The following is a 25829-nucleotide window of genomic DNA, read 5'->3' as shown; positions in this document are numbered from 1 at the left end:
ATTTATTTTTGTAGAGACAACATCTCAATATGTTGCCCAGGCTGGTCTCTTAACTCGTGGCCTCAAGTGGCCTTCCCACCTCAGCCTCCCAAATAGCATGAGCCACCTTGCACAGCCTACTTCTTGAAGATAAGAGATGTCTTTCTGGTCTCTTTGAAAAGAACTCCGAGAGTATTATTTGTTTTTGGGACAATTTTTTTTCCTATTCTCTCACACACATATACATATTTGTAGAGACCAAGTCTCCCTATGTTTCCCCAGGCTGGTCTCAAACTCCTGGGCTCAAGTAAATCCTCTTGCCAAAGTGCTGGGATTAGAGGCATGAGCCACCACACCCGGTCCAATTTTTAAAAAGAACTTTACATCACATAAATGTCTGCAAAAGCAAAGCTGCAACAAATTTAACACATCTTCCATTTGAAGTTCCAAAAATCAAAATTCTCTAAGTTGATCTCCCCCCACCCCATCCTAAGCACCCCCCAAAAAACCACACAAAATCTCTAAGTACTTCTTACTAAAACAGGGTGAGGAGCTTATATTATTATCTTCACCATATGCACACTAATAACTTTGACACTTCAGTGAAATTTTCAAAATCAGGGAGAAGCTAGTCAAAAAGGAATACAAATTTTAAAAAGACTTTAAAAATCACTTTAGGCTGGGCGTGATGGCTCACACCTGTACTCCCAGCACTTTGGGAGGCCAAGATGGGCGGATCATGAGGTGTCAAGAGATCAAGACCATCCTGGCCAACATGGTGAAACCCCATCTCTACTAAAAATACAAAAATTAGCTGGGTGTGGTGGCATGCACCTGTAGTCCCAGCTACTCAGGAGGCTGAGGCAGGAGAACTGCTTGAACCCGGGAGGCGGTGGTTGCCGTGAGCTGAGATTGTGCCACTGCCCTCCAGCCTGGCAAAAGAGCAAGACTCCGTCTCAAAAAAAAAAAAAAAATCACTTTAGCCAAGTGAAGTGGCTCATGCCTGTAATCTTGGCACTTTGGGGAAGCCAAGGAGGGCAGATCACTTGAGGTCCAGAGTTTGAGGCTAGCCTGGGCAATGGGGCAAAACCCCGTCTCTACCAAAAAATACAAAAATTAGCCGGGCATGGTGGTGCGCACCTGTTGTCCCAGTTACTTGGGAGGCTAAGGTAGGAGGATCACTTGAGCCTGGGAGGCAGAAGTTGCAGTGAGCTGAGATCGTGCCACCACACTCTAGCCTAGGTGACAGGGCAAACAGCAAGACCTCATCTCCAAAAACAAACAAACAAACCAACAACAACAACAAAAAAACAAAAAAATCAAATCACTTCAGATTGCCTGTCCCTAAAAACTGGAGACAGTCTCAGCCATACAGAAGAAACCATACAACATGCCTGTGTTAGCTGAGAATTCAGCCTGGGCAACTGAAAAGAGAAACTGCGATTTAGCTGACAAGCCTAGTCACCCCGCTCCTTAAGTAACATATTGTCACCTAGTGAACTAAAAGGAACTTCTAACCCTGCCACTAAGTAACTGCTTCTGTCTTTAAAGTTGCCAGTTAAGCTTTTTTTTTTTCTTTTTGAGATGAAGTGGAGTCTCACTCTGTTGCCCAGGCTGGAGTGAAGTGGCACAAACTTAGCTCACTGCAACCTCCGCCTCCCAGGTTCAAGCAATTCTCCTGCCTCAGCCTCCCGAGTAGCTTGGGATTACAGGCGCTTGCCACAATGCCCGGCTAATTTTTGTATTTTAGCAGAGATGGGGTTTCACCATGTTGGCCAGGCTGGTCTTGAACTCCTGACCTCAGGTGATCCGCCCGCCTCAGCCTCCCGAAGTGCGGGGATTACAAGGTGCGAGCCACTGTGCCCGGCCTGCCATTTTAGTTTTATCCAGAAGTGGAAGGGGAGAGGTGGAATCAAGAGATAAACATGTTTCACGTTAAAAAATAATAATACAAAAATTACACTGTTCTGGCTTGCATTTTGCAACTTTTACTTCAGCTCAGATATCCTAGTATTTCTAAATTGATAACCTGTATCTCTTGAGAAAAGGAATCTATAAATTACAAATATGTAACAGTAAAAAAAAAAAGTCGAAATACTGACAAATTAAGGCATTAAACTGCCTGTGACATAAATGACTTAAAAACTAAAGTACTAGTTTGTTAGAGTTATCCAGGGTTTCTCAACCTTAGCACTATTGACATTTTGAGCCTGATTCTATGTTATGGGGTGCCAGCTTGTGTACTGTATGGTTATTTAGCAGTGTTCCCGGCTTCTACCCACCAGATGCCAAGAACTTACTGTTTTTGAAAGACAGCCTGACTTGGCCAGGCGCGGTGGCTCACGCCTGAAATCCCAACACCATGGGAGGCTGAGGCGGGTGGATCACGAGGTCAGGAGATTGAGATCATCCTGGCTAACACAGTGAAATCCCGCCTCTACTAAAAATACAAAAAATTAGCTGGACGTGGTGGCGGGTGCCTGTAGTCCCAGCTACTCGGGAGGCTGAGGCAGGAGAATGGCATGAACCCGGGAGGTGGAGCTTGCAGTGAGCCGAGATCACGCCACTGCACTCCAGCCTGGGCAACAGAGCAAGACCCTGTCTCAAAAAAAAAAAGAAAAATAGCCTGATTATTAAGGTCTAATAAAACTTCCAGATATATACAAATATATATATTTTAATTTAAAAGATAGAAGGTCTAATAAAACTAAAGGTATTGAGCTTCAAATTCTTTAAAATGTAATTTTCTAAATCAATTACTATCAACTTTTAGTAAAGAGTAAGCAAGCCTAGGCCAGGTATAGTGGCTCATATCAGTAATTCTAGCACCTTGCGAGGCCAAGGCAGGAGGAACAGTTGAGGCCAGGAGTTGTTCCGAGACCAGCCTAAGCAACACAGTAAGACTCCCTGCAAAAACTTAAAGCAAGTCTACCACTTCCTTTATAATACCTAACATGTTAGAATAGCACTATTTCAAATCACTGACATTGATTAGTTCATTGTGTTAGGCAAGTTAAGAATAGCACTAAAAAATTATCAATTCTTCCCATGTACTATTTTTCAATTATTGAACAGACTGATAAATGAACATTTAGAGAATAGAAAAACAAGTTCCTTCCTTGTTATAGACACAAAATTAAACATATCACACCTAAACATCACAGAACTGTTTTTTAAAAGTTAATGTAATCATCTGTTTGGAGCATCATTATGGCTTATTCAAAAGAGAACACTTACACATATACTTTTTCCATTAATTTAAACATATATAGCTCACTTTACACAGCCAGATTTCAATTAGGATATGCCTATAGCAGACAGCATAACCAAAAAAAGTGAAACTGTGGTCACTCCAATTGTTAACACTGAGAGGCAGAGTTTGAATCAGGTCAAAATTAGAAAGGACACAACAGGCCATGTATGATGGCTCATGCCTGTAAACCCAGCATTCTGGGAGGATCACTTGAGGCCAGGAGTTCGAGATCAGCCTGGGCAACATAGTGAGACCTCATCTCTACAACAAAAAATTAGCTGGGCATGGTGGCCCACACTTGTAGTCTCTGCTACTCAGGAGGCTGAGGTAGGAGGACTGCTTGAGCCCAGGAGGTCGAGGCTGCACTCCAGCCTGGGCAACACAGCAAAATCCGCAAGATCCTTTTTGTTTTTTTGAGACAGAGTCTTACTCTGTCACCCAGGCTGGAGTGCAGTGGCGCAATCTCAGCTCACTGTAAGCTCCGCCTCCCGGGTTCGCGCCATTCTCCTACCTCAGCCTCCCGAGTAGCTGGGACTACAAGCGACTGCCACCACGCCTGGCTAATTGTTCGTATTTTTAGTAGAGACGGGGTTTCACCGTGTTAGCCAGGATGGTCTCGATCTCCGGACCTTGTGATCCACCTGCCTCAGTCTCCCAAAGTGCTGGGATCACAGACATGAGCCACCGCACCTGGCCGCAAGATCCTATCTTTAAAAAAAAGGAAGAAAAAACGATGCAATTTTTACAGAAATAAGTCTGTTAATCAACTTTTCACACTAATTCAGTACTATAATCAGGCATATAAAAGACAAATTTACCTCCTTTGAGTCATCTATTCTCTCAAAATACACAAAAGCAAATCCTCGAGATCGCCCAGTTCGCTGATCATAAACCACATTGACACCACTCAATGGTCCATATCGAGAAAATACTTCACGAAGATCTCTCTCTGTTGTGTACAAACTGAGGCCAAACACTCCAAGGCAAGTGTTGGGATCTGGATTTGCCTATTGAATAAAAATATTATTTAAAACTCCAAATTAAAATCAAAATTAAAGAAACAGAAATACTTTGTTCAGAACACCTCATCTAATACACAATAAATATATTGTTTCTAGTAATTTGGAGATAAGATTTTAAGAGAACTAGAGCAGATGAGCCATATTTTACAATTCACAGTACACCCAAGGCCTTCTTTGGGATATGCTTTCTGTCTATAGCCTGAATTAAAATGTTCTTACTCTCCAGCCCAGCAATGTTCATAATGTATCCTAAAAATCTTGTAATCCCAGCACTTTGGGAGGCTGAGGTGGGTGGATCACCTGAGGTTAGGAGTTCGAGACCAGCCTGGCCAACATGGTGAAACCCCATCTCTATTAAAAATACAAAAATTAGCAGGGTATGGTGGCAGGCGCCTGTAATCCCATCTACTCCAGAGGCTGAGGCAGGAGAATCGCTTGAATCTGGGAGGTGAAGGTTGCAGTGAGCCAAGACCACGCCATCACATTCCAGCCTAGGCGACAAGAGTGTTAGAAATGTTTGTTTCTCGGTGGTGTAAAGAAATAGCACTTGAACATACATTTTTTTAGTAAGGCCATTTTTATTTTCTGTAGAAAGGGTACACTTGTCAGCAGTTTTGTCACAAGAGTACACTGAACAAAGGAGACAGGGTCATTTATAATCTGACGTGTCTATCTTACTGTTGTGTCTGTTTTTTATTGGCTGGAATGGGACTTCACATTCTGTATTTGTCTTGATTGGCTAGTAACTTAGAACTTTTTAAAAGAGGCAAAGGCAGAGGAGAACAAAGGAAGGAGGAAGTAACTTGTGGAATGTTGAGAAAGATAAAAACACCTTTAAATAAGGAAGAGGAACAGGCTATGACCTAATGCTTGTTTGGACCAGTATAAGCATGTTAGGGCAAATACTTAGGCTAAACTGTGGGAGCTAAGAACATAAAGTACATTGATTTTTTTATTACGGCTAGTAGATTTTTTTTTTTTTTTTTTTTTTTTGAGACGGAGTTTCACTGTTGTTACCCAGGCTGGAGGGCAATGGTGCGATCTTGGCTCACCGCAACCTCCACCTCCTGAGATCAAGCCATTCTCCTGCCTCAGCCTCCCAAGTAGACGGGATTACAGGCATGCACCACCACCCCCAGCTAATTTTGTATTTTTAAGTAGAGATGGGGTTTCTCCATGTTGGTCAGCCTGGTCTCAAACTCCCAACCTCAGGTGATCCACCCCACCCGGCCTAGCAGATATTTAAGAATGTTAGCACAGCTCTTTGAATAAATTTTGCTTCTAAGAGAAATTATTATCTATTTCTAATTAGATGGGGAGGAAAATCTCTTTGAAGAACCTTTTTATAAGAGCGAAACTCCGTCTCAAAAAAAAAAGTATCCTCAGTTTAATACCATCTTTCTAGTTTATTCAAATGCTTTACATCCCTTACAGATTTGTACTTAATCTGACTTCATCTGTAATTGTTGATCTAGACCCCCTCTCCTCCATTTTCCTTTTTTTTTTTTTTTTTTTCCTGAGACAGGGTTTCCCTCTCTTGCCCAAGCTGGAGTTTAGTGGCCTGATCATGGCTCGCTGCAGCCTTGGCCTCCTTGGGCTCAGGGAATCCTCCCATCTCAGCCTCCCAAGTAGTTGGGATTACAGGCGTGAGCCAAAATGCCTGGCCCATTTTCATTCTTTAGCAAGGATATTCTTTCAGTGTTCCCAACAATCCAGATTTTAGAAATTAATTTACAGATTTCAAAACATTAAATAACAACATGCTTCACCACAGTTTAAGTTAGTATCCTGTGGGAGAAACATAGTACAGCATGCAAACATGCTCTAAGAACTTTAGAGCCCGGCTGCCTGGTTGAAACCCAGACTGCCAATTAGCAAAAACTAAACCAAAACCAAAACTAAAACTCCTTCAATGTCATATATCCAAGACTCAATTTTTTTTATCTATAACATAACTTGCCTCACAGAAATGTTAAGAGCTTTAAGTGTACTGAATAAAAGTGTTAGCTATGATTACTACAAAGTTTTTAATATTTCTTTGACCCCCTTACCCCATCATAAAACTTTGAACATATCCCAGTATTCCCAACTCAGTTTATGCTTTTCACTTGAATTCTTGGAACATATTTGTTTTTTTTTTTTTTTTTGAGACAGAGTCTCGCTGTCGCCCAGGCTGGAGTGCAGTGGCGCGATCTCAGCCCACTACAAGCTCTGCCTCCTGGGTTCACGCCATTCTCCTGCCTCAGCCTCCCGAGTAGCTGGGACTACAGGCATCCGCCACCGTGCCCGGCTAACTTCTTGTATTTTTAGTAGAGACGTGGTTTCACCATGGTCTCGATCTCCTGACCTCGTCACCAGCCCACCTCGGCCTCCCAAAGTGCTGGGATTACAGGCGTGAGCCACCACGCCCGGCCGGAACATATTTCTTCCCAAATTTCATCTCCTTTTTTTTTTTTTTTGAGACAGAGTCTCACTCTGTCTCCCAGGCCAGTCTGGAATGCAGTGGCACAATCTCGGCTCACTGCAACCTCCGCCTCCCGGGTTCAAGGGATTCTCCAGCCTCAGCCTCTCAAGTAGTTGGGATTACAGGCGTAAGCCACCACGCCTGGCTAATTTTTGTATTTTTAGCAGAGATGGGGTTTCACCATGTTGTCCAGGCTGGTCTCGAACTCCTGACCTTAGGTGATCCACCACGCCCAGGCTTCATTTCCTCTTACTCAAACATCATGAAAAGAAAAATATACTCCCGGCCAGGCACGGTAGCTCACGCCTGTAACCCCAGCACTTTGGGAGGTCAAGGCAGGTGGATCACCTGAGGTCAGGAGTTTGAGACCAGACGGGCCAACATGGTGAAACCCCATTTCTAAAAACACAAAAATTAGCTGAGTGTGGTGGCGCACACCTGCAACCCCAGCTATTCAGGAGGCTAAGGCTGCAGTGAGTCGAAATTGCACCCCTGCACTCCAGCCTGGGAGACAGAGTAAGACTTTGTCTTAAAAAAAGAAAATATACTTCCTTTGCACTCTTTGTCATAAAACATGGTAAGCTTATGAAAGACGGTGGCATTTCCTTTACTTTGAAAGCTAAAGCAGCTTATTAAGGATGTTTCCAGAGTATCACTTCTAAACAATGGCCAAGCTCCCCTAAAAGCAAGATATGCCATGACTACACACAGGAAAGAGAAAATAAGTCTTCATTAACTTTTATAAACCACGTACCCTGCTGCCAGTATGTCTTCTCCGGTTAGACATTGGAGAATGGCTTCGGCTCCTTCGCCGCCGGTATTCTGGTGTATATGATCTACTTCGAGATCGTCTCCTATGAGAGTGAGAGTGGGATCTGGATCGAGTGTAACGTCTATGAGAATGTCTCCTTGACCTCGACCTTTGAGAAAAATACATTTAGGTAAAAATACTGAAACAAAATGACTAAAGTCCTTCCCTCTTTCAAGGAGGTACACATATATCCCTAACTATTCTCAGGTCCTTCCTCCTTGCTTCTGAGGAAAGGGTATTCTTCCTTTGGTTCACTTAAGTCACTACATCTTCCACTCTGTTCTCAGTCAAGCCCCTCTACACATTCACCCTTTTCACCTAACCTTACAAAAATGTTATGGCCCCAACTTCTTTTAAAAAAAAAAAACAACAAAGAACAAAAACCCAACTATTGCTATAAAATAAAATCCTGGCCAGGTGCAGTGGCTCACGCCTGTAATCCCAGCACTTTGGGGGGCTGAGGCGAGTAGATCACGAGGTCAGGAGATCAAGACCATCCTGGCCAACATGTTGAAACCTCGTCTCTACTAAAAATACAAAAATTAGCCAGGTGTGGTGGCAGGCACCTGTAATTCCAGCTACTTGGGAGGCTGAGGCAGGAGAATCGCTTGAACCCAGGAGGCGGAGGTTGCAAGCCGAGATTGTGCCACCGCACTCCAGCACGGTGACAGAACAAGACTCTGTCTTAAATAAATAAATGAATAAAATCCTTTGATTCTTAGCTAAGTGCAGTGATGTGTGCTTATGTTCCCAGCTACATGGAAAGATGAAGCAAGAAAAATCACTTGGGGCCAGGCACGGTGGCTCATGCCTGTAATCCCAGCAACTTGGGAGGCTGAGGCAGGCGGATCACAAGGTCAGGAGATCGAGACCATCCTGGCTAACATGGTGAAACCCCTCTACTAAAAATACAAAAAATTAGCTGGGCATGGTGGTAGGCGCCTGTAGTCCCAGCTACTCGGGAGGCTGAGGCAGGAAATGGCGTGAACCCAGGAGGTGGAGCTTGCAGTGGGCTGAGATTGTGCTACTGCACTCCAGCCTGGGCGACAGAGCGAGACTCCGTCTCAAAAAAAAAAAAAAAAAAAAAAAAGAAAGAAAGAAAGAAAAATCACTTGGGCCCAGGAGGACAAGTCTAGCCCAGGCAATATAGCAAGACTCCACACTTCTATTAAAAAAAAAAAAAAAAAAAAAAACAGAAACAAAACCAAAACAAAACAAAAAAAACAGGCTAGGCACAGTGGCTCACGTCTGTAATCCCAGCACTTTGGGAGGCCAAGGCAGGCAGATCACGAGGTCAAGAGATCGAGACCATCCTCGCCAACATGGTGAAACCCTGTCTCTACTAAAATTACAAAAATACAAAAATTAGCTGGGCATGGTGGCACACGCCTGTCGTCCCAGCTACTTGGGAGGTTGAGGCAGGAGAATTGCTTGAACCTGCGAGGTGGAGGTTGCAGTGAGCCGAGATCGTGCCACTGCACTCAAGCCTGGGAACAAGAGCGAAACTCTGTCCCAAAGAACAAACAAACAAAATCCTTTTTGATTTTCTGCTACTTTCTCCATATAGTTCTTTGTCACCCAGGCTGGAGTGCAGTGGCACGATCTCAGCTCACTGCAACCTCTCTCTCCCAGGCTCAAGAAATTCTTCCACCTCAGCTTCCCAGATAGCTAGGATTACAGGCATGCACCACCATGCCTGGCTAATTTTTATATTTTCTGTAGTGATGGGGTTTCGCCATGTTGCCCAGGCTGGTCTTGAAGTCCTGTTCAAGCAATTTGCCCACCTCAACCTCCCCTATTAAGCCAGTGTGCCTGGCCCATGAAGTTCTACATTCCCCTCTCTGCTAAGTATCATTTCCATTTCCAATCCTTCTTTAGCCTGCTGCAATCTAGTATCTGCTAAACTAATTCAACAACCACCTAAATGCCCATCAAAACTGATAACATTTTTTTGAGACAGAGTCTCACTTCTTCACCCAGGCTGGAGTGCAATGGCACAATCTCTCAGCTCACTGCAACCTCCACCTTCCAGGTTCAAGTGATTCTCCTGCCTCAGCCTCCCAAGTAGCTGGGATTACAGGCACTTGCCAGCATGCCTGGCTAATTTTTGAGTTTTTAGTAGAGATGGGGTTTCACCATGTTGGCCAGGTTGGTCTCGAACTCCTGACCTTGTGATCCACCCACCTCGGCCTCCCAAAGTGCTGGGATTACAGGCATGAGCCACCGTGCCCGGCCCAAAACTGGTAACATTTCTGAGTCTTCATTTCTTGTTTTTTTTGTTTGTTTGTTTTCCTTCTTGAGACAGAATCTCACTCTGTCACCCAGACTGGAGTGTGCAGTGGGGCCTGATCTTGGCTCACTGCAACCTCCACTTCCTGGGTTCAAACGATTCTCCTGCCTCAGCCTCCTGAGTTCCTGGGAACTATGGGCCTGTGCCACCACACCTGGCAATTTTTTTGTATTTTTAGTAGAGATGGGGTCTCAACATGTTGGCCAGGATGGTCTAGAACTCCTGACCTCAAGTGATCCACCCCCCTTGTGCTCCCAAAGTGCTGGGGTTATAGGCATGAGCCACCACACTCAGCCTAAGCCTTTACTTATTGATGCTTTCTATAACATTTCACTTGTCTACTGCTGCTTTTCTAGTTCCCAGTTGCTCTAATTCCCAGTTGCTTGCAGTCCTTTCTTTGCCTGTAAGACTAATCCGACAGGCCGGGCACGGTGGCTCATGCCTGTAATCCCAGCCCTTTGGGAGGCCGAGGCAGGCAGATCACAAGGTCAGGAGATCGAGAACATCGTGGGCAACATGATAAAACCCCATCTCTATTAAAAATACAAAAAATTAGCTGGGTGTTGGTGGCGTGTGCCTGTAATCCCAGCTACTTGGGAGGCTGAGGCAAAAGAATCACTTGAACCTGGGAGGCGGACATTGCAGTGAGCCGAGATCAGGCCACTGTACTCCAGCCTGGCGACAGAGTGAGACTCTGTCTTCAAAAAAAAGACTAATGACCCACCCTTAACTAAACTGACACAGACCAGCAGTAATGACAGTCATATAAAATACCTTGTATACGGTACTCAATGAACCCAGGAGGTGGAGGTTGCAGTGAGCCAAGATCGCACCACTGCACTCCAGTCTGGGCAACAGAGCAAGACTCCATCTCAAAAAACAAACAAACAAAAACAAACAAACAAACAAAAAAACCTCTTCAAGAGTCTCTATTTTTTTCAGCTCAATAATAACCCATTGTTGATACTGCTAACTGTCCTCAGTAATTCCCTACTTGAACCAGATCACCCATTTTCTGTTAACTAACTAATCAAGCAAAATTTTTTTGCATGATTTTACAAAGTGAGGATATGGAATACAGGAATAAAACTAATGAGGAAAGACCTTATGAAACACAATAGGTGAACAATAACGCTAGAAGAGTTGATATTTCCCATTTTAGCTAACACCAATTTACAGTTCCAATTTTTAAAATGAAGAAAAAAAAAAGTAAGAAAACCCTTAATTTAAAACATCAATTATTACTTTTAAACAGCAATGAAAGTGGGACAATAAAATTCTTCCAGCTGGGCGCAGTGGCTCACACCTGCAATCCCAACACTTTGGGAGGCTGAGGTGGGCGGATCACTTGAGGCAGGAGTATAAGACCAGCCTGGCCAACAGGGTGAAACCCCGTCTCTACTACAAACACAAAAAATTAGCCAGGCGCCTGTGATCCCAGCTACTCGGGAGGCTGAGGCAGGAGAACTGCTTGAACCCGGGAGGTGGAGGTTGCAGTGAGCCAAGATCGTGCCACTGCACTGCAGGATGGGCAACAGAGCGAGACTCCATCTCAAACAAAAACAAAAACAAACAAAAAACTCTTCAAGAGTCTCTATTTTTTTTGTTTCTTTCTTTTTTTTTTTTGACGGAGTCTCGCTGTTGCCCAGGCTGGAGTGCAGTGGCGCGATCTCCGCTCACTGCAAGCTCTGCCTCCCCGGTTCACGCCATTCTCCTGCCTCAGCCGCCCAAGTAGCTGGGACTACAGGCACCTGCCACCACGCCAGGCTAATTTTTTGTATTTTTTGTAGAGACGGGGTTTCACTATGTTAGCCAGGATGGTCTCAATCTCCTGACCTTGTGATCCGCCCGCCTCGGCCTCCCAAAGTGCTGGGATTACAGGCGTGAGCCACCGCACCTGGCCAAGAGTCTCTATTTTTTTTTAATCAGACAGTGACAAATAACATAAAAAAATTAAGAGTAAGGGAATAATGGATATGTGAGTAACTTAATGTTCTCAGGTGACAATCAAATGAAATGAGACAGGAGAAAAATGTTCTAGGTTGAAGGTGGCAAATGCAAAGGCCCTAAGGCAAAAACATGCTCCTTTCTATTTCTATGCTCAAATTCTAGCCAGTGCTATTCTGCACATAATAAATTTAATAACTGAGTAGTAAGTAATCAAGCACTCGGCTAGACCCTTGCTGTAAGAGAAAACAGCATGGTTGCTAACCCCAAAAAAGGACAACCTTTTAACTGATTTTTCTGTCTCATGCCCCTTTGCAAGTAGACTATTCAAAGACGTAAAATCTATCCCTCCACCCAAGAAATGACAATGAGGTAAGCTAACTGGTCAGGCTGTTTTAAAACTTTTTTTTTTTTCTCTTTTAAAGAAAGAGTCTGTCTCTGTCACCCAGGGTGGAGTGCACTGGCGCCATCTCTCGGTTCACTGCAACCTCCGCCTCCTGGGTTCAAGCGATTCTCCTAAGCCTCCCAGGTAGCTGGGACTACAGGTGTCCGCCACCACGCCCAGCTAATTTTTGTATCTGTAGTAGAGGCAGGGTTTCACCGTGTTGCCCAGGCTGGTCTAAAACTCCTGACCTCAAGTTATCTACCCACCTCGGCTTCCCAAAGTGTTGGTATTACAGGTGTGAGCCACTGCGCCCAGCCTGTCTTAAAACTTTTTATCCCACCTCAGTACACCTGGGGCATTTGACAGTGAACTTTGCATTGGTTCACTATTGCGTTTCTGTTGTCCATGGTGGTGGGACTCCAAATCAGCTAAGGACTTTTCTGCCCAATTACATCTGACCAGAGCTCTACCCTGGACAGAGTCAGAATCTTCAGACAAAAATGTAGCTGGAATGTAAATCCTAAAAATGCTTCTTAATCATTCTGACCAACCAGCATAGCATACACACATCAACTTTCTCTGCACTAAATTACATGTGAGACTCCAATGCAGAAAACCGCCTTTTTGTTGTGCAAATATTGTTGGCATAGAAACCAGACACTAATTATCAAATGCCAAACACATTTAAATCGATGGCTATATACACATAATTTGTACTGGTTGCAACTATCCAATATATTAATTGGGCTGGGAGATGATTTTAGTATTGATTTCTTATTTTTTCAGAGATAGGGTCTCCCTGGCACCCAGGCTGTGGTGCAGTGGTGCAATCAAGGCAGCCTGGAACTCCTGGGCTCAAGCCACACTTCCAAGTCTTTGTCTGGGATATAGTATTCATTTACAAAGAGCAGTCTGAGAAAAACTACTTCATAATTTTGAGTCTTTCGTGAAATTTCTACACAAAATGCAGCCAACAACCGCTTTGTCCTCAAAAACCCCAGAAGAATATTTTAAGTATTATCTTAAACACACTTACCTGGATTTTGATCTTGATCGAGAATGGGATTCAGAGTGTTTGGAAACCCTTGACGGACTACGAGATCCTGACCTGCTCTCCGATTTTACACGAGCAGGAGTTCCCGTTGGAGATTTTGACTGAGAGCGAGACTCCTAACAAAGAAGACAGTATTACAAATGGCACTGGTCATGTAGATGCCTAACACCTAACATTTAAAGTACCGTAATTATTTATATTGATTGCTCCTGAAAAACAAATGGTTAGGCAACACCCTCCAGAAAAAATTTCAGCTCAATAATAACCCATTGTTAATACTGCTAACTGTCCTCAATAATTCCCTACTTGAACCAGATCACCAATTCTCTATTAACTAAGTAATCATGCAAATTCATCTACAACTTGATCATACAGACACTGGAACATAAACCATACATTTACTTAACCTAGGACCCATTCATTCTTCCAGATTCTTTTAATTCTACTTCACTCTTGCTTTCTACTTCTCTTCATTCTTCATTGAGTTTTTCATTTTTCATACTTCGTGTATTCTTCCCCAATTCAAACAATTCAAAATAGCCTTAAAAAAATATTCAAGTGCTTCTATCTGACCAATCTTCTGTTCAATTTTTTCCCCCATTCAATTTTAATTTTCTGATCTTTAATACTTTTCATTAGCCTTCTTTTATCTTGATTTATCTTCCACATTCTTGGAAAAAACTCTTCAATTTCTTCACGAACATTAACCTTAATGGAAAAAGAACATTTAGTATATTTAAGCACGTGGGGATTATAAAACTCTGCTGGAGTTCAGAATGTTATCTACCAAATGGAAAAGCCAGCAGGTAAAGTGCAAGTAACTAGTTTATTTAAAAAAAAAAAAACAATTTTATAGTCTTTAAAATTGTTCAAAACTCTAGTTTCTAACAAAGAGAATTTACTAAATTTCTCTAAATGTTTTTTTAACCATACTCTTCACCCTCCTCCCATGTTTCATTCTGGTTCCTAAAATGTGAGCAATTTTAATATAATTCAAACATAAATCTAACAACTATAATTTCCCCCCACCTAAGTGTTAAATTTTCACTACTTTATAATCTGAAGATTCTTAAAAATAAGCTTTCACTAAGTTATGCTAAGAAATCAAAATATAGTTAGAGCAAGGCATCCCAGGCTGAAATATTTGTACACACCTATCTAAACTCACCCATAGCACATGTCAAGGTTCAAATAAGTCAAAAAGAAAAAATCAGTAAAATTACACCTTCTCCCAACTTTGACCACTATCTTTGCTCATTCTAACTTAAAATACGTTCTGAAGACAAACAAACATACTGAAAAAACTAATAAGCATGAAATTCTTAAAATTTCCCCATTAGCTTAATAATTCCTGATATACACATTTTTGCAACCAGATCACTTTAAAACGCTCTATTATCCATGACATACCACAATGTGCAAGAAGGTACAAAATTTATATCATGGTCTTTATCTTTGATTCCATCTCTTTAGAATTATGTTGTTTTTACATAATTTATGCATTTATGTATACTGGTACTCCCTTCAGTGACTATATTCTATGTCCAAAAAGTGATGGGTTTCTGAAAAAACTGGGTGTAAATCAAAGCATTCCCAATAAAATAACTTACTGATCATAAGCTTGTTTAACTGGACAGATATGAGGCACTTATGATCAAAACAGGATGGACAGCTTGGTTTGTGTGTCCAGTTAAGCCTTATCAGTGTAAATAATTATCTCAATTTCACAGAAGTAATTTCACACCAATTTATTTATGCCTTAAGACTATCACACAACTCAAACAGCTTTCTGAAAACTTTTCCTTTGCTTCAAGTTTAATGTCAAGACTTATTTATCAAGAACTGTACTAATGCCACCTGGTCATTTTCTTTCAGATAAAAACAAAACTGAAATACACAGCTACCTTTCGGCTCAATACCAACCTTTCCCATTTAGCTACCTACAAGTCTTTCACTGCATCTCAGATACTCTAAACCACTCAACAGATGTCTGGAGCAGGCATAGCAATCTGGGCTTTTTCATTCACTGAAACTATGAAACCAGCATATTCAGTATCTTATAAAAAAAAGGCATGGCTAATTTGCTTGTAATTTAAGTTTCACAGACTGGTTCATTAACCGAACTCCTAAGAGTATCTTCCCCTCTTCTCTTTTGGCTTTCCTTTCTACAAAACAGACCCTATGACATAACATTCATTTATGCTACTGTTGAATAGCAATAGCTGCATTATTATCTACGAACGTTGCTACAGTCCTTCTCATACATACACAGGAGGCTTTGCTCTGTAAAACACTACAATTCTTTAATTTTACTAGGATGGAAATAAAAACCTTTTATTAAAGTAAACAAGATAATTCAGTAACATCTTAAAATTCAACTTTTAAATCCCAGTTTTGGAGTAGCAACAAAGCATTATGGTATGATAGAATGTCTTTTTAAGAGATGTTAGCTTATTTATTTTAAGAAGGAGGAGTCTCATTCTGTCACCCAGACTGGAGTGTAATGGTGCGATCTAGGCTCACTGCAACTTCCACCTCCTGGGTTCAAGTGATTCTCCTGCCTCAGCCTCCTGAGTGGCTGGTATTACAGTCATGCACCACCTTGCCCGGCTAATTTTTGTATTTTTAATAGAGATGGGGTTTTCCCATGTTGGTCAGGCTGGTCTCAAACTCCTGACCTCTAGTGATCTGCCCGCCTCAGGCTCCCAAAGTGCTGGGATTACAGGCGTGAGCCACTGTGCCCGGCCAACATCAGATTTCTTTTAAAAGAAGCTTTGCTTTTTATTATCAAAGGTATCACAAATACCTAACCTTCTTTGTTGTCTGCCCTTCTTTCTTTTTATCTCAGAGGAAATCTCAGTCTGCACAAATTTCTTCATGGAAACATCTAAGTCAAAAACAGTCCTCTTAGCTATCTGTAACTCCTAGCTACAAAGTTGTCACTATGATTTTAACTTTTTTTTTTTTTTTTTTTTTTTGAGATGGAGTCTTGCTCTGTAGCCCAGGTTGGAGTGCAGTGGCACCTGATCTCAGCTCACTGCAACCTCTGCCTCCCGGGTTCAAGCGATTCTCCTGCCTTAGCCTCCTGAGTAGCTCGGCTTACAGGTGCACGCCATCACACCCAGCTAATTTTTGTGTTTTTCGTAGAGATAGGGTTTCACTATGTTGGCCAGGCTGGTCTCGATCTCCTGACTCCTTGATCTGCCCGCCTTGGCCTCCCAAAGTGCTGGGATTACAAGTGTGAGCCACCACATCCAGCTTCATTTTAACTTTCAAAAACAACTTACACACTTATATTAACAAATCAGTAACTATTAGTAAACTTAACTGGAAGAATAAACTGCCAAGTATATAATTATTTAGAAATAAAGTAACATTTCTCAAAAGCTGTTACCAAATAAATGCCACTTTCACTGAACTCTGCATTAGGAATCAGGCTATAAGAAGTCCTTTATATAAAGAGGACAAATGCTAGACTAATTCTTTTCTCTGTGACTCATCTTCATTATGAAATAATTTCAACTTTTTCTCAAAGAAATTCATAAAACTATCCACAATTTGGAAAATGAATTGAAATTGCAAACAAAAAAGATTGCTGGGAATGGGTGGTATCTGCCCTGTTTCACTAGACTACTTGTTCTTAAAGCTGTCCAGTCAAGGAATCCTACCATTTCCTCAGTAATCTGGCTCCTGCATCCAATAACCATTAAAAATACACTGCCCAGTTTAAATGGGCAGATTAATAACTCAACTCATATCATGAATTTTAACAGAAGTCTTAAATAGGCCTCCAGTCTATCTTATATGCTATAAAGCAGAAGCCAGGCAGAAAAGTTCTTCTCACAGCACAACCTGCTTTAACAGGCTTTTGTTTTGATGTTTATTTGCTTGTTTGGTTTTTCTGTCACCCAGGCTAGAGTGCAGTGGCACAATCTTCTCATTGCAACCTCCAACTCCTGGGTTCAAATAATTCTGCCTCAGCCTCCTGGGTAACTGGGATTACAGGCATCCGCCATCCCACCTGGCTAACTTCTGTATTTTATTTTAGTAGAGACGGGGTTTCACCACGTTGGCCAGGCTGGCCTCGAACTCCTGACCTCAAGTGATCCACCCACCTCGGCCTCGCAAAGTGCTGGAATTACAGGCATGAGCCACCGCACCCGGCCTGCTTGTTTAAACTATTCTTTATTATCAAGATGCCCCTGCTGTTGGTTGAAGGAAATGGCCAAAAATTAAAAGGAGGGAACTAACTAAAACACTAAGAAAGTATTATAGTGTAACCAATACAAGCTGGTCAAGAATTGTCTTTCTGTGTTAAAACAGAGTTGTATTTTACGCACTGTGAATAACCACAATAACCATGTACTATTCTTTTAATCAGGAAAAGGGTTATTATATACATGTACATAATGTTGCGGAACATGAACAATTCCTACAGCAAGCAATAACTGCAGTCTTTTAATATAGCCTGTATCATACTATAAAAAGAAATTCCAACACTATATATGTGTGCTATCCATTAAAATAAATAAACTATTAAATGCTATACTGTAACTTACTCTGACATTAAGGCCAGGCAAATTCTATGCCATTTAATAGTGCCAAATTTACTCAAGTCCAAGTCTATGAGAATAAGCTTGTAAAACAGACTTACTCAAAATGTATTTTCCTACTACTTTATGACACTGGCACTCTATTTCCATAGATACACACTAGTGCATTCGGGAAAATCACAAGTACCCAAAAAGAAGGGAAATGTACCGAAATTATTCAAATACCTTACAATATTCATCTTACTAGTTACTAAATAACTTCTTTAGGACTTGAAAAAACCTGTATTTACTCAACCTCAGCTTATAGAAAGAACAGTTCTGCTTCCTTCCTCTTGGGTATGGGAGAATACTTTTACAGACCCCTATGAAGTTAAAGCAACACTTCCATTCTCTTCTTAAACCATAACTGCTATTAGAACAAATCCCTTAAAAAGAAGATAGCGACTGCTCATATTAAATTGAAACAATAATTTCCCTTCTTTTAAATGCAGCATGCCTATATGCTGCATTCTGAAGTCAATGTGGTCTTTATCTGCAAAGACTCAAACATATTCTAATATTGTATGTTTCCTTATTCTCTAAAGTTTAGAAGTCTTATCATAAATACATGATTTAGTAACTGACACCCACATATAATCAAATTTAAACTCATGCCATAATTGTGAAATTACCTGTAAAATTTATAATCTTTTGTACAAATTTTAAACGTGGTTCATAAGCCTCCTAGCTTATATATCGTGATCAGTTGTAATGTTCAAAAAGCTAATGTATAAGTGGCAATTTCAAAGGTAGAAAAAACAAGTTTGTTTATAAGGACTAATGTGATTTAACATTATGTTATAATCTTCTGGTGTTATACAGTATTTATGAATCTTGGTAAGTCAGATGATAGGGTCCTGGTTTCAAGGAAAAATCACAATTTTTCCTCTACGTATCAGTCAGGCCTAGTCACTCCATCTTTGGTGAAAGTCATGGGACAGTAAGGATTATATATAACTATATATAGAAGTAACTTAAAAGGAGGGAAGGGAACCCATATTTCCCTTTATTATTCTCCTCTCAACTTTTCTTCAGTGTATACAATCTTTCCCTCATCTAGTTGTTACTATTTTTTTCACCTCCATGCCTGTCTTGCTAAATTTGTGAGGACATATGAACAAATAGCAATCAGTTTTAATTCATTAGCACGTGAATACACATCTTTTAGTTATTTAATGGGTGAGCACCCACTGATACTATCAAAGAAAGTTTTCTGCCAGTCAAGTTCTAGGAAACTACTGTGCTGATTATTGATGATATTTCACACTTGTTATAATACACATGCTACATCGTAGGTTAAAGAGTTTGGTTGATTTACAAAATTAAGCCCACAGACAAAGTGTTTTCCAAACCACACATCCCTAAATATTTAAATACCTGGACATTCTTTCAGATCTCAAGGTTCTATATTCCATTTAATGAGTGGTACAAAGTATAAGCCTCTATGACAGATCTGTAAAATTAGTTATGCGCTGTGGGTATAATTACTTGTGCTGCTCCTTTTCAAAATCTTGCCCTCTACTTATATTGAGCAGATCAGCATCCTTCAGTGAAAGAACCTCAAATATAAAAATTTGAGATTTTAATTTTTTTTTAAGTTTACAAATCTTTGCTTAAATGGAACGGGAGAGGAGACCAACTGAAAGCATTAAAATCAGATAAATGATACTACTTAAATTTAGGAAAATAGATTAAACCCAAGACTCTCTTAGGTTAACACTATCCCTACTATAAGAAAGAAAGCTTTACCCTTATGTAAGGTCAATTTGATGATATATGGAATTAAATTGCTAAAGACACTGAATAAGCAAAACGTTATGACATCTCTCACATTTATCTTAAAATTTCATACACAAAAAAAATTTTAAGCCCAATTTAAAAGTTCTGTGTGTTTTGTTTTTTTTTTTTTTTGAGATGGAGTCTCGCTCTATTGCCAGGCTGGAGTGCAGTGGCCGATCTCGGCTCACTGCAACCTCCGCCTCCTGGGTTCAAGTGATTCTCTGCCTCAACCTCCCAAGTAGCTGGGACTACAGACGCGCGCCACCACGCCCAGCTAATTTTTGTATTTTTAGTAGAGACGGGATTTCACCATATTGGCCAGGATGGTCTCCATCTCTTGACCTTGTGATCCGCCCGCCTCAGCCTCCCAAAGTGCTGGGATTACAGGCGTGAGCCACCGGGCCGGCCTTGTTTTGTTTTTAAACAAGCCAGTCACAGACCTGGGTTTTGAATGAGTAGTCATCATCCCTATCATTCTCAGATTTCAGAAAAGGACCCTCCCTCCATTTCTTCTATTTTTTAACAAAAAATCTATACACACAAATCTTTTAATTCCAAATTGGTACAGATAAATTTGTTTGCCTTTTTTTTTTTTTTTTTTTTGAGACAGAGTCTCGCTCTGTCGCCCAAGCTGCAGTGCAGTGATGCGATCTCGGCTCACTGCAACCTCTGCCTCCCGGGTTTAAGCAATTCTCCCACCTCAGCCTCCTAAATAGCTACGATTACAGGCATGTGCCACCCCGCCCGGCCTGTAGGAGTCTCTCAAAAATATTCCAGCTACTCAAGAAGCCAGAACAAATCCTGAAAACGAGGCAATAAGAAGCGGTATTTTTCCTCTTCAACTGTAGAAAACATAAATAACTCTGGAATTACAAGATAGGTCCCTAACAATAAGGAATCATTAACCTCTATTATCAACACTGGGCTGCTGTATGAAAATTGCACATTTTTATAAAGTACAGTTCTTAAAATTTTAGGGGTAGAGGTGTAAAATGTTAAGAAAATATTTCCATTCCCCTTAATTTCTATGAAGGGCATTAACATTCTCTGAGCTCAAAATCCGAATTTTAGTTGAAGCTGTATTGAGGCAAACAACTCATTACTTTTATCAAGACATGCAAAGCCACCGCTTAAGTGCTACCTTCACTCCCAGCTCCAAAGGACATCTCCACTTAAAATTGCTTTAATGGACCTATGTATTTACTTATTTTTGAGACAAGAGTCTCACTCTGTTGCCCAGACTGGAGTGCCATGGCGCAATTCCGCCTCCCACGTTCAAGGAATTCTCCTGCCTCAGCCTCCCAAGTAGCTGGGATTACAGGCGCACGCCACCACGCCCAGCTAATTTTGTATTTTTAGTAGAGACAGGGCTTCACCACGTTGGGCAGGCTAGTCTCGAAATCCTAACCTCAAGTAATCCACCCGCCTCGGCCTCCCAAATTGTTGGGATTACAGGGGTGAGCTGCTGCGCCCGGCCAGAAACGATTTTAAAAAGGACATCTCCAGACAAGCTTCTCGCATTGTTCTGATTCTTTAACCAATTACAAATAAAGACAATTATCTCATCCTATAAAAACTAAAAGACAAAACATAAACATAAAAAGATACAACAGGTGAGTCTACAAGCACTAGGTGATTTACACTAAAATACACTTGGGTACCACTTGTGAAAAAAATATTTCCTACGACCACAAAGGGCCCTTTATTTCTATTAAATAAATCTTTAATGCCCACATATATTTTAGCTTAAAAGTGGGTAGGAATCTTTTTTTATTTTTATTTTTGGAGACGGGAGTCTCACTCTGTCGCCCAGGCTGGTAGGTGGGAATCTTAACACGTTACTTTCTTAGGAGGGAAAAGTGACAATTGTCGGCAACTTACTCCTTTCCTAGACCTGATGATAAATTAAAAAAAAAAAAAAAAAAAAAGGCAAACAAGGTCCCTCCAGTAGTCCTGTTCACTCCCCACAAACCAAACATCAACCCCCCACTTTTTTTAATAATGAAAGTTAATTGAAGGAATGTATGAATGGACAGCAAAATTTCTATCGATAACTACTCAACATTTTCAAAACAAGAAGCATTTTACAACTACTATCATATATGTTTATCGCATGATTTTAGAAAGTTCTGTTGGGGTAATCAATACACCATCCTAAAAAATGAGCAGGTTCAATTTTCATTTGTTTCCATGCTCCAAACTTTGTAAAAAAATTCCAATCAAAAGAATTAAAGGCAACTTTTTTAGTCTACTGGGTAACCATTATAGTCTATTGCTTTAAATCTCTTTCCTCAAAGAGAACTAAAGCCTAAACTGACCTTCTGATTTGACTTTTTGGTTCTTGATGTTTATATCATGAACTCCCAAAAAGGACAAAATTCGCCCTTCAGCACACACCTCAAGTGTTTTTACGTGCTTCCCCTAGTGACTAGAATAAACATCAACACAACAGCCCGGAACGTGTTGCATGGGGCTTTTGTTTTCTTTCCAGGGTTTCACACGAACTCACTTCTACTAACTCACTTCTATAATTCCCTATGTAGGGTAAACTTTGGAAATGAAACTCACTGACAAACGTTCCAGTACATTTAAGCTGGGGATATCGTATTCTTTGTGATGTTTGTATTTCTCCGACCCCAAATATATTAATAAAAACTTTTTTCTGAGCCCTCTTCGGCGGGGGATAGTGTAAGAAGAGAAATGGGAGAGGGCCTGTTAATTTTCAGGTCATCTTTTAAGTTACAGAACAGTATATACTGACTAGTTATTTTAAAAATACTGAGCCAATGAATTCATTCAGTTATGTAAGATTAAAGAAAGACAGATTTTTTTTTTTTTTTACCGTAAAAACCTGTAAAGGAGTGATCAGTTTTTAGATGAAAGGTCATAGGAAGAAGAGCATTAAAAGTTGAGATATAAAGAAGAGAAAAAACCCAACATTGAGGAATTAGAAAAATAAGGCGTGATAGCATTTCCACATTCATTTCGAAGTGAAAGGAAAGTCGAAGGGACATTAAGGGAAAAGGGCTCCTTGCGTAGTTTCCCCTCACAGCTCTCGTCTTAAGAACGCTTAAGGGTCGGTGCGGTCGTTGACTAACCACTTCATTAGGCTCGTCCCACCTTCAACCTCAAGGCTTTCGCCTTTATAGACGCAACGCCGCCGGTTCCAACAGAGACGCGGCCGCTCACTGCAATAGAGAGCCAAGGAGACACAGGCCCCAGCTAGTCCCACGCCAGCTTCTCCCCGCCCGGAAAACAGCCCCGCGCACTTTCGACCCCGAGACCCTCTACGATGCTCGGGGTCGCCAGAAATGCCACCGCAGGAAGCACCTACCACTATCCGGACGGAGGGGAGCTCCCTGCCGCCTCCTCCCGCCCAACCGCGACGGGGACCCACACCTCGGAGCAGACATAAGGAAGCCTCAGGGGTGGGGAGAAGGGAGGGAGCAATGCGGGGGCGGGGAGGGAAGAGGACCCAGAAGTCCAGGTATCAATCAGCCTCCAAAAAAGGGGGAGGGGTGTTATCCGTGGTGTTTGGGGAAGGAGTGGAACCCAGAAGCCATCTTGGGATGGGAGGAAGCAATCGCGATGGCTCCAGAGGTTGCTCCTCGCGGGACTACCCGCAACCCCGCCCGACCGCGCTTGTTCCCGTGAAACCCCGAGCATTGGGCCGCCGCCTAGACGGCTCCCGCGGCTTTGTACTCACTCTGCCCTCGAAGTTGTTCTCCTCTACATCACTCATGTCGACGAGGCGCTCCCCAGAACTAAATAAGAGACAAGTCTCGGCTCGAGGGCCGATGGCCTAATTAACCCGCTGACTGGACCGTGGGGAAGAGGAAAGGGTCGGCAACCACAGCCGCTCCACTCCACTCCCACTCGGTCGCAGGCTCCAAGAAAATGGCGCCGGCGCCGCCAGAAATCTCCTGGCCTCCTCAGAGCACGACGTAAAGGGGGCGGGCGTCTCTGTGACGTCACGAGGCTCCACCTCCCGCGAGGCTTTGTGTCTGCTGGGCCTGGCGCGACGGTGGAGGTTGGCGGGTAGCCTGCGCTCTCAGCCTGGGCGCCTTGGAATCGCGGTCCCGTGCTGTCCTCCAAACTTCGGACTCACCTCGGACGCGTCAACCTCTTTGAAGACTTTTCAGTCACCAGATGAGCCTTATATGACCTTAGCCCCTTTAAATATTGTCCAAGTGGATTCTGATGTAAGGGAACAAAACATTGGAAGCTTTTTTTTATTTGTTTATTTTTTGAGTCAGGGTCTCGCTCTGTCACCCAAGCTGAAGTGCAGTGGAGCGATCACTGCTCACCACAGCCTCAAACTCCCGGGCTCAGGCGATCCACCCACCTCAGGCTCCCGCGCGCGCCGCCACGCCCGGCTAATTTTTTTCTTTTTTGGGACGGAGTCTCACTCTGTTGCCCAGGCTGGAGTGCAGTGGCGCTATCTAGGTTCATTGCAACCTCCGCCTCCCAGGTTCAAGCAATTCTCCTGCCTCAGCCTCCCCAGTAGCTGAGATTACAGGCATACACCACCACGCCCGGCTAATTTTTGTATTTTTAGCAGAGACGGGGTTTCACCATGTTGGTCAGGCTGGTCTCAAACTCCTGACCTCAGGTGATTTGCCCGCCTGGGCCTCTCAAAGTACTGAGATTGCAAGGGTGAACCACCGTACCCGGCCCACTCGGCTAATTTTTGTGTGTTTTGCAGAGATGGGGTTTTGCCATGCTGCCCAGGCTGGTCTCGAATTCGTGGACTCAAGCGATCTGCTCGCCTCGACCTCCCAAAGTGCTGAGATTACAGGCCTGAGCCACCGCGCCCGGCTGGAATTGTGTATATATAACAGGCTTTTGAGGGGGACGTTGTCAGCTGACTGTATTACTTTTCTCCCATATTTGCCCTGCGTAATGTCGACGTAGTACATGCACAGATGAGGTTATGATGCAAAGCCGCTGCTCCTTGCCTCATCTCTCCCTGCTCCAGTTCCCCCTCCTAGAGACAGCCGTGTAGTTTTTTTTTATAATGCTTAGCTCCCTACTAGTTTTTTTGACTTAGATATTTCCGTAAAGCTTCACAGTGAAGACCTCCCAAATCTGTCAACTTGGTTCCCAATCATAGTAATAATCTCTGAGATGAGTTTTACTTGTGTAATGGCAACTTTAAAAATTAGTTTCATCTTAAATTTTTTTCCTACAGTGCTTTGTAGTAAAAAGATTGACATAGACTTTCAACTATAGTTCTATGGTAGGAAAGTTCATCTAGCATTATTATGAAGATTGCTACCACTGGGGGCAAGATTTCAAGATTTGAATGTCAGTTATTGATAGGGCTAAACTTAAATGACATCTGGCTCTTAGAAAAGATGTTGAACTTGGCTGGGAGTGATGGCTGACGCCTGTAATCCCAGTACTTTGGAGACCCTAGGCGGAAGATCCCTTGAGGCCAGAAGTTCGAAACCAGCCTGGTCAACATGGTGAGCCCCCATCTCTACAAAAGAAATTATTATTATTATTATTATTATTATTATTATTATTGAGACAGAGACTTGCTCTGTCACCCAGGCTGGAGTGCAGTGGCGCGATCTCGGCTCACTGCAACCTCCACCTCCGGGTTCAAGTGATTCTCCTGGCTCAGCTTCCCAAGTAGCTGGGATTACAGTGCGTGCCACCATGCCCAGCTAATTTTTGTATTTTCCGTAGAGATGGGGTTTCACCATGTTGGCCAGGGTGGGCTGGAACTTGTGACTTCAGATGATCTGCCCGCCTCGGCCTCCCAAAGTGCTGGGATTACAGAAGTGAGCTGCCACACCCAGCCAGGTTGATACCATTTGAACCACTGATCAATCTTAGTACCATTAAAAGTGAGATAACCAGATATGAGATACCTCATGATGTGATGCAATAGAAAATACCCAGTTCCTCCTGTGAAGTATTCCTGATCCCTCAAATTGAACTCAAATCTAATTAAACCTTAGATCTAGCCAACAGTTTACAGGAAATACAAGAAAGGGAAAAATAAAAACACCGAGATGAAGTAATCAACTTCCACAGGACAAATAACCACATTCCCCAACAGATTAAATTCACAATCAAGGATGGGAGAAAGGTAGACTATTATGGACTAAGAGTCTTCCCCCCTACCCTTTATTCCTTTTATTTATTTTTTGGAGACATAATCTGACTCTGTCACCCAGGCTGGAGTGCAGTGGCACGATCATGGCTTCAATGATCCCCCCACCACACCCTCTCACGTAGCTGG

General features: G+C 42.3%; 1 protein-coding gene across 4 annotated transcripts in view; it reads right to left on the bottom strand.

Moving 5' to 3' along the window:
* Positions 1–25829, bottom strand: part of TRA2A (transformer 2 alpha homolog) — an 82846-nt gene that overhangs the window by 5762 nt on the left and 51255 nt on the right. The window contains exons 1-6 of one of the 4 annotated variants that reach the window (XM_063668406.1): positions 23283–23411; positions 22675–22764; positions 13602–13913; positions 13188–13321; positions 7473–7638; positions 4051–4239 (exon numbers count right to left, since the gene is read on the bottom strand). In XM_063668406.1, the coding sequence (XP_063524476.1) occupies positions 4051–4239; positions 7473–7505 (222 nt within the window). In that variant the 5' untranslated portion in view covers positions 7506–7638; positions 13188–13321; positions 13602–13913; positions 22675–22764; positions 23283–23411. Of the gene's footprint in view, positions 1–4050; positions 4240–7472; positions 7639–13187; positions 13322–13601; positions 13914–22674; positions 22765–23282; positions 23774–25829 lie in introns of those variants that run through there. The other 3 variants (XM_063668407.1, XM_054494842.2, XM_063668405.1) reach the window with 3 other exon arrangements.

This window comes from Pongo pygmaeus, chromosome 6 (genome assembly GCF_028885625.2).
Source record: "Pongo pygmaeus isolate AG05252 chromosome 6, NHGRI_mPonPyg2-v2.0_pri, whole genome shotgun sequence".
NCBI lineage: Eukaryota > Metazoa > Chordata > Mammalia > Primates > Hominidae > Pongo > Pongo pygmaeus.
Note: the sequence above shows the minus strand (reverse complement) of the source record. Positions and strands in the feature narration are given on the sequence as shown.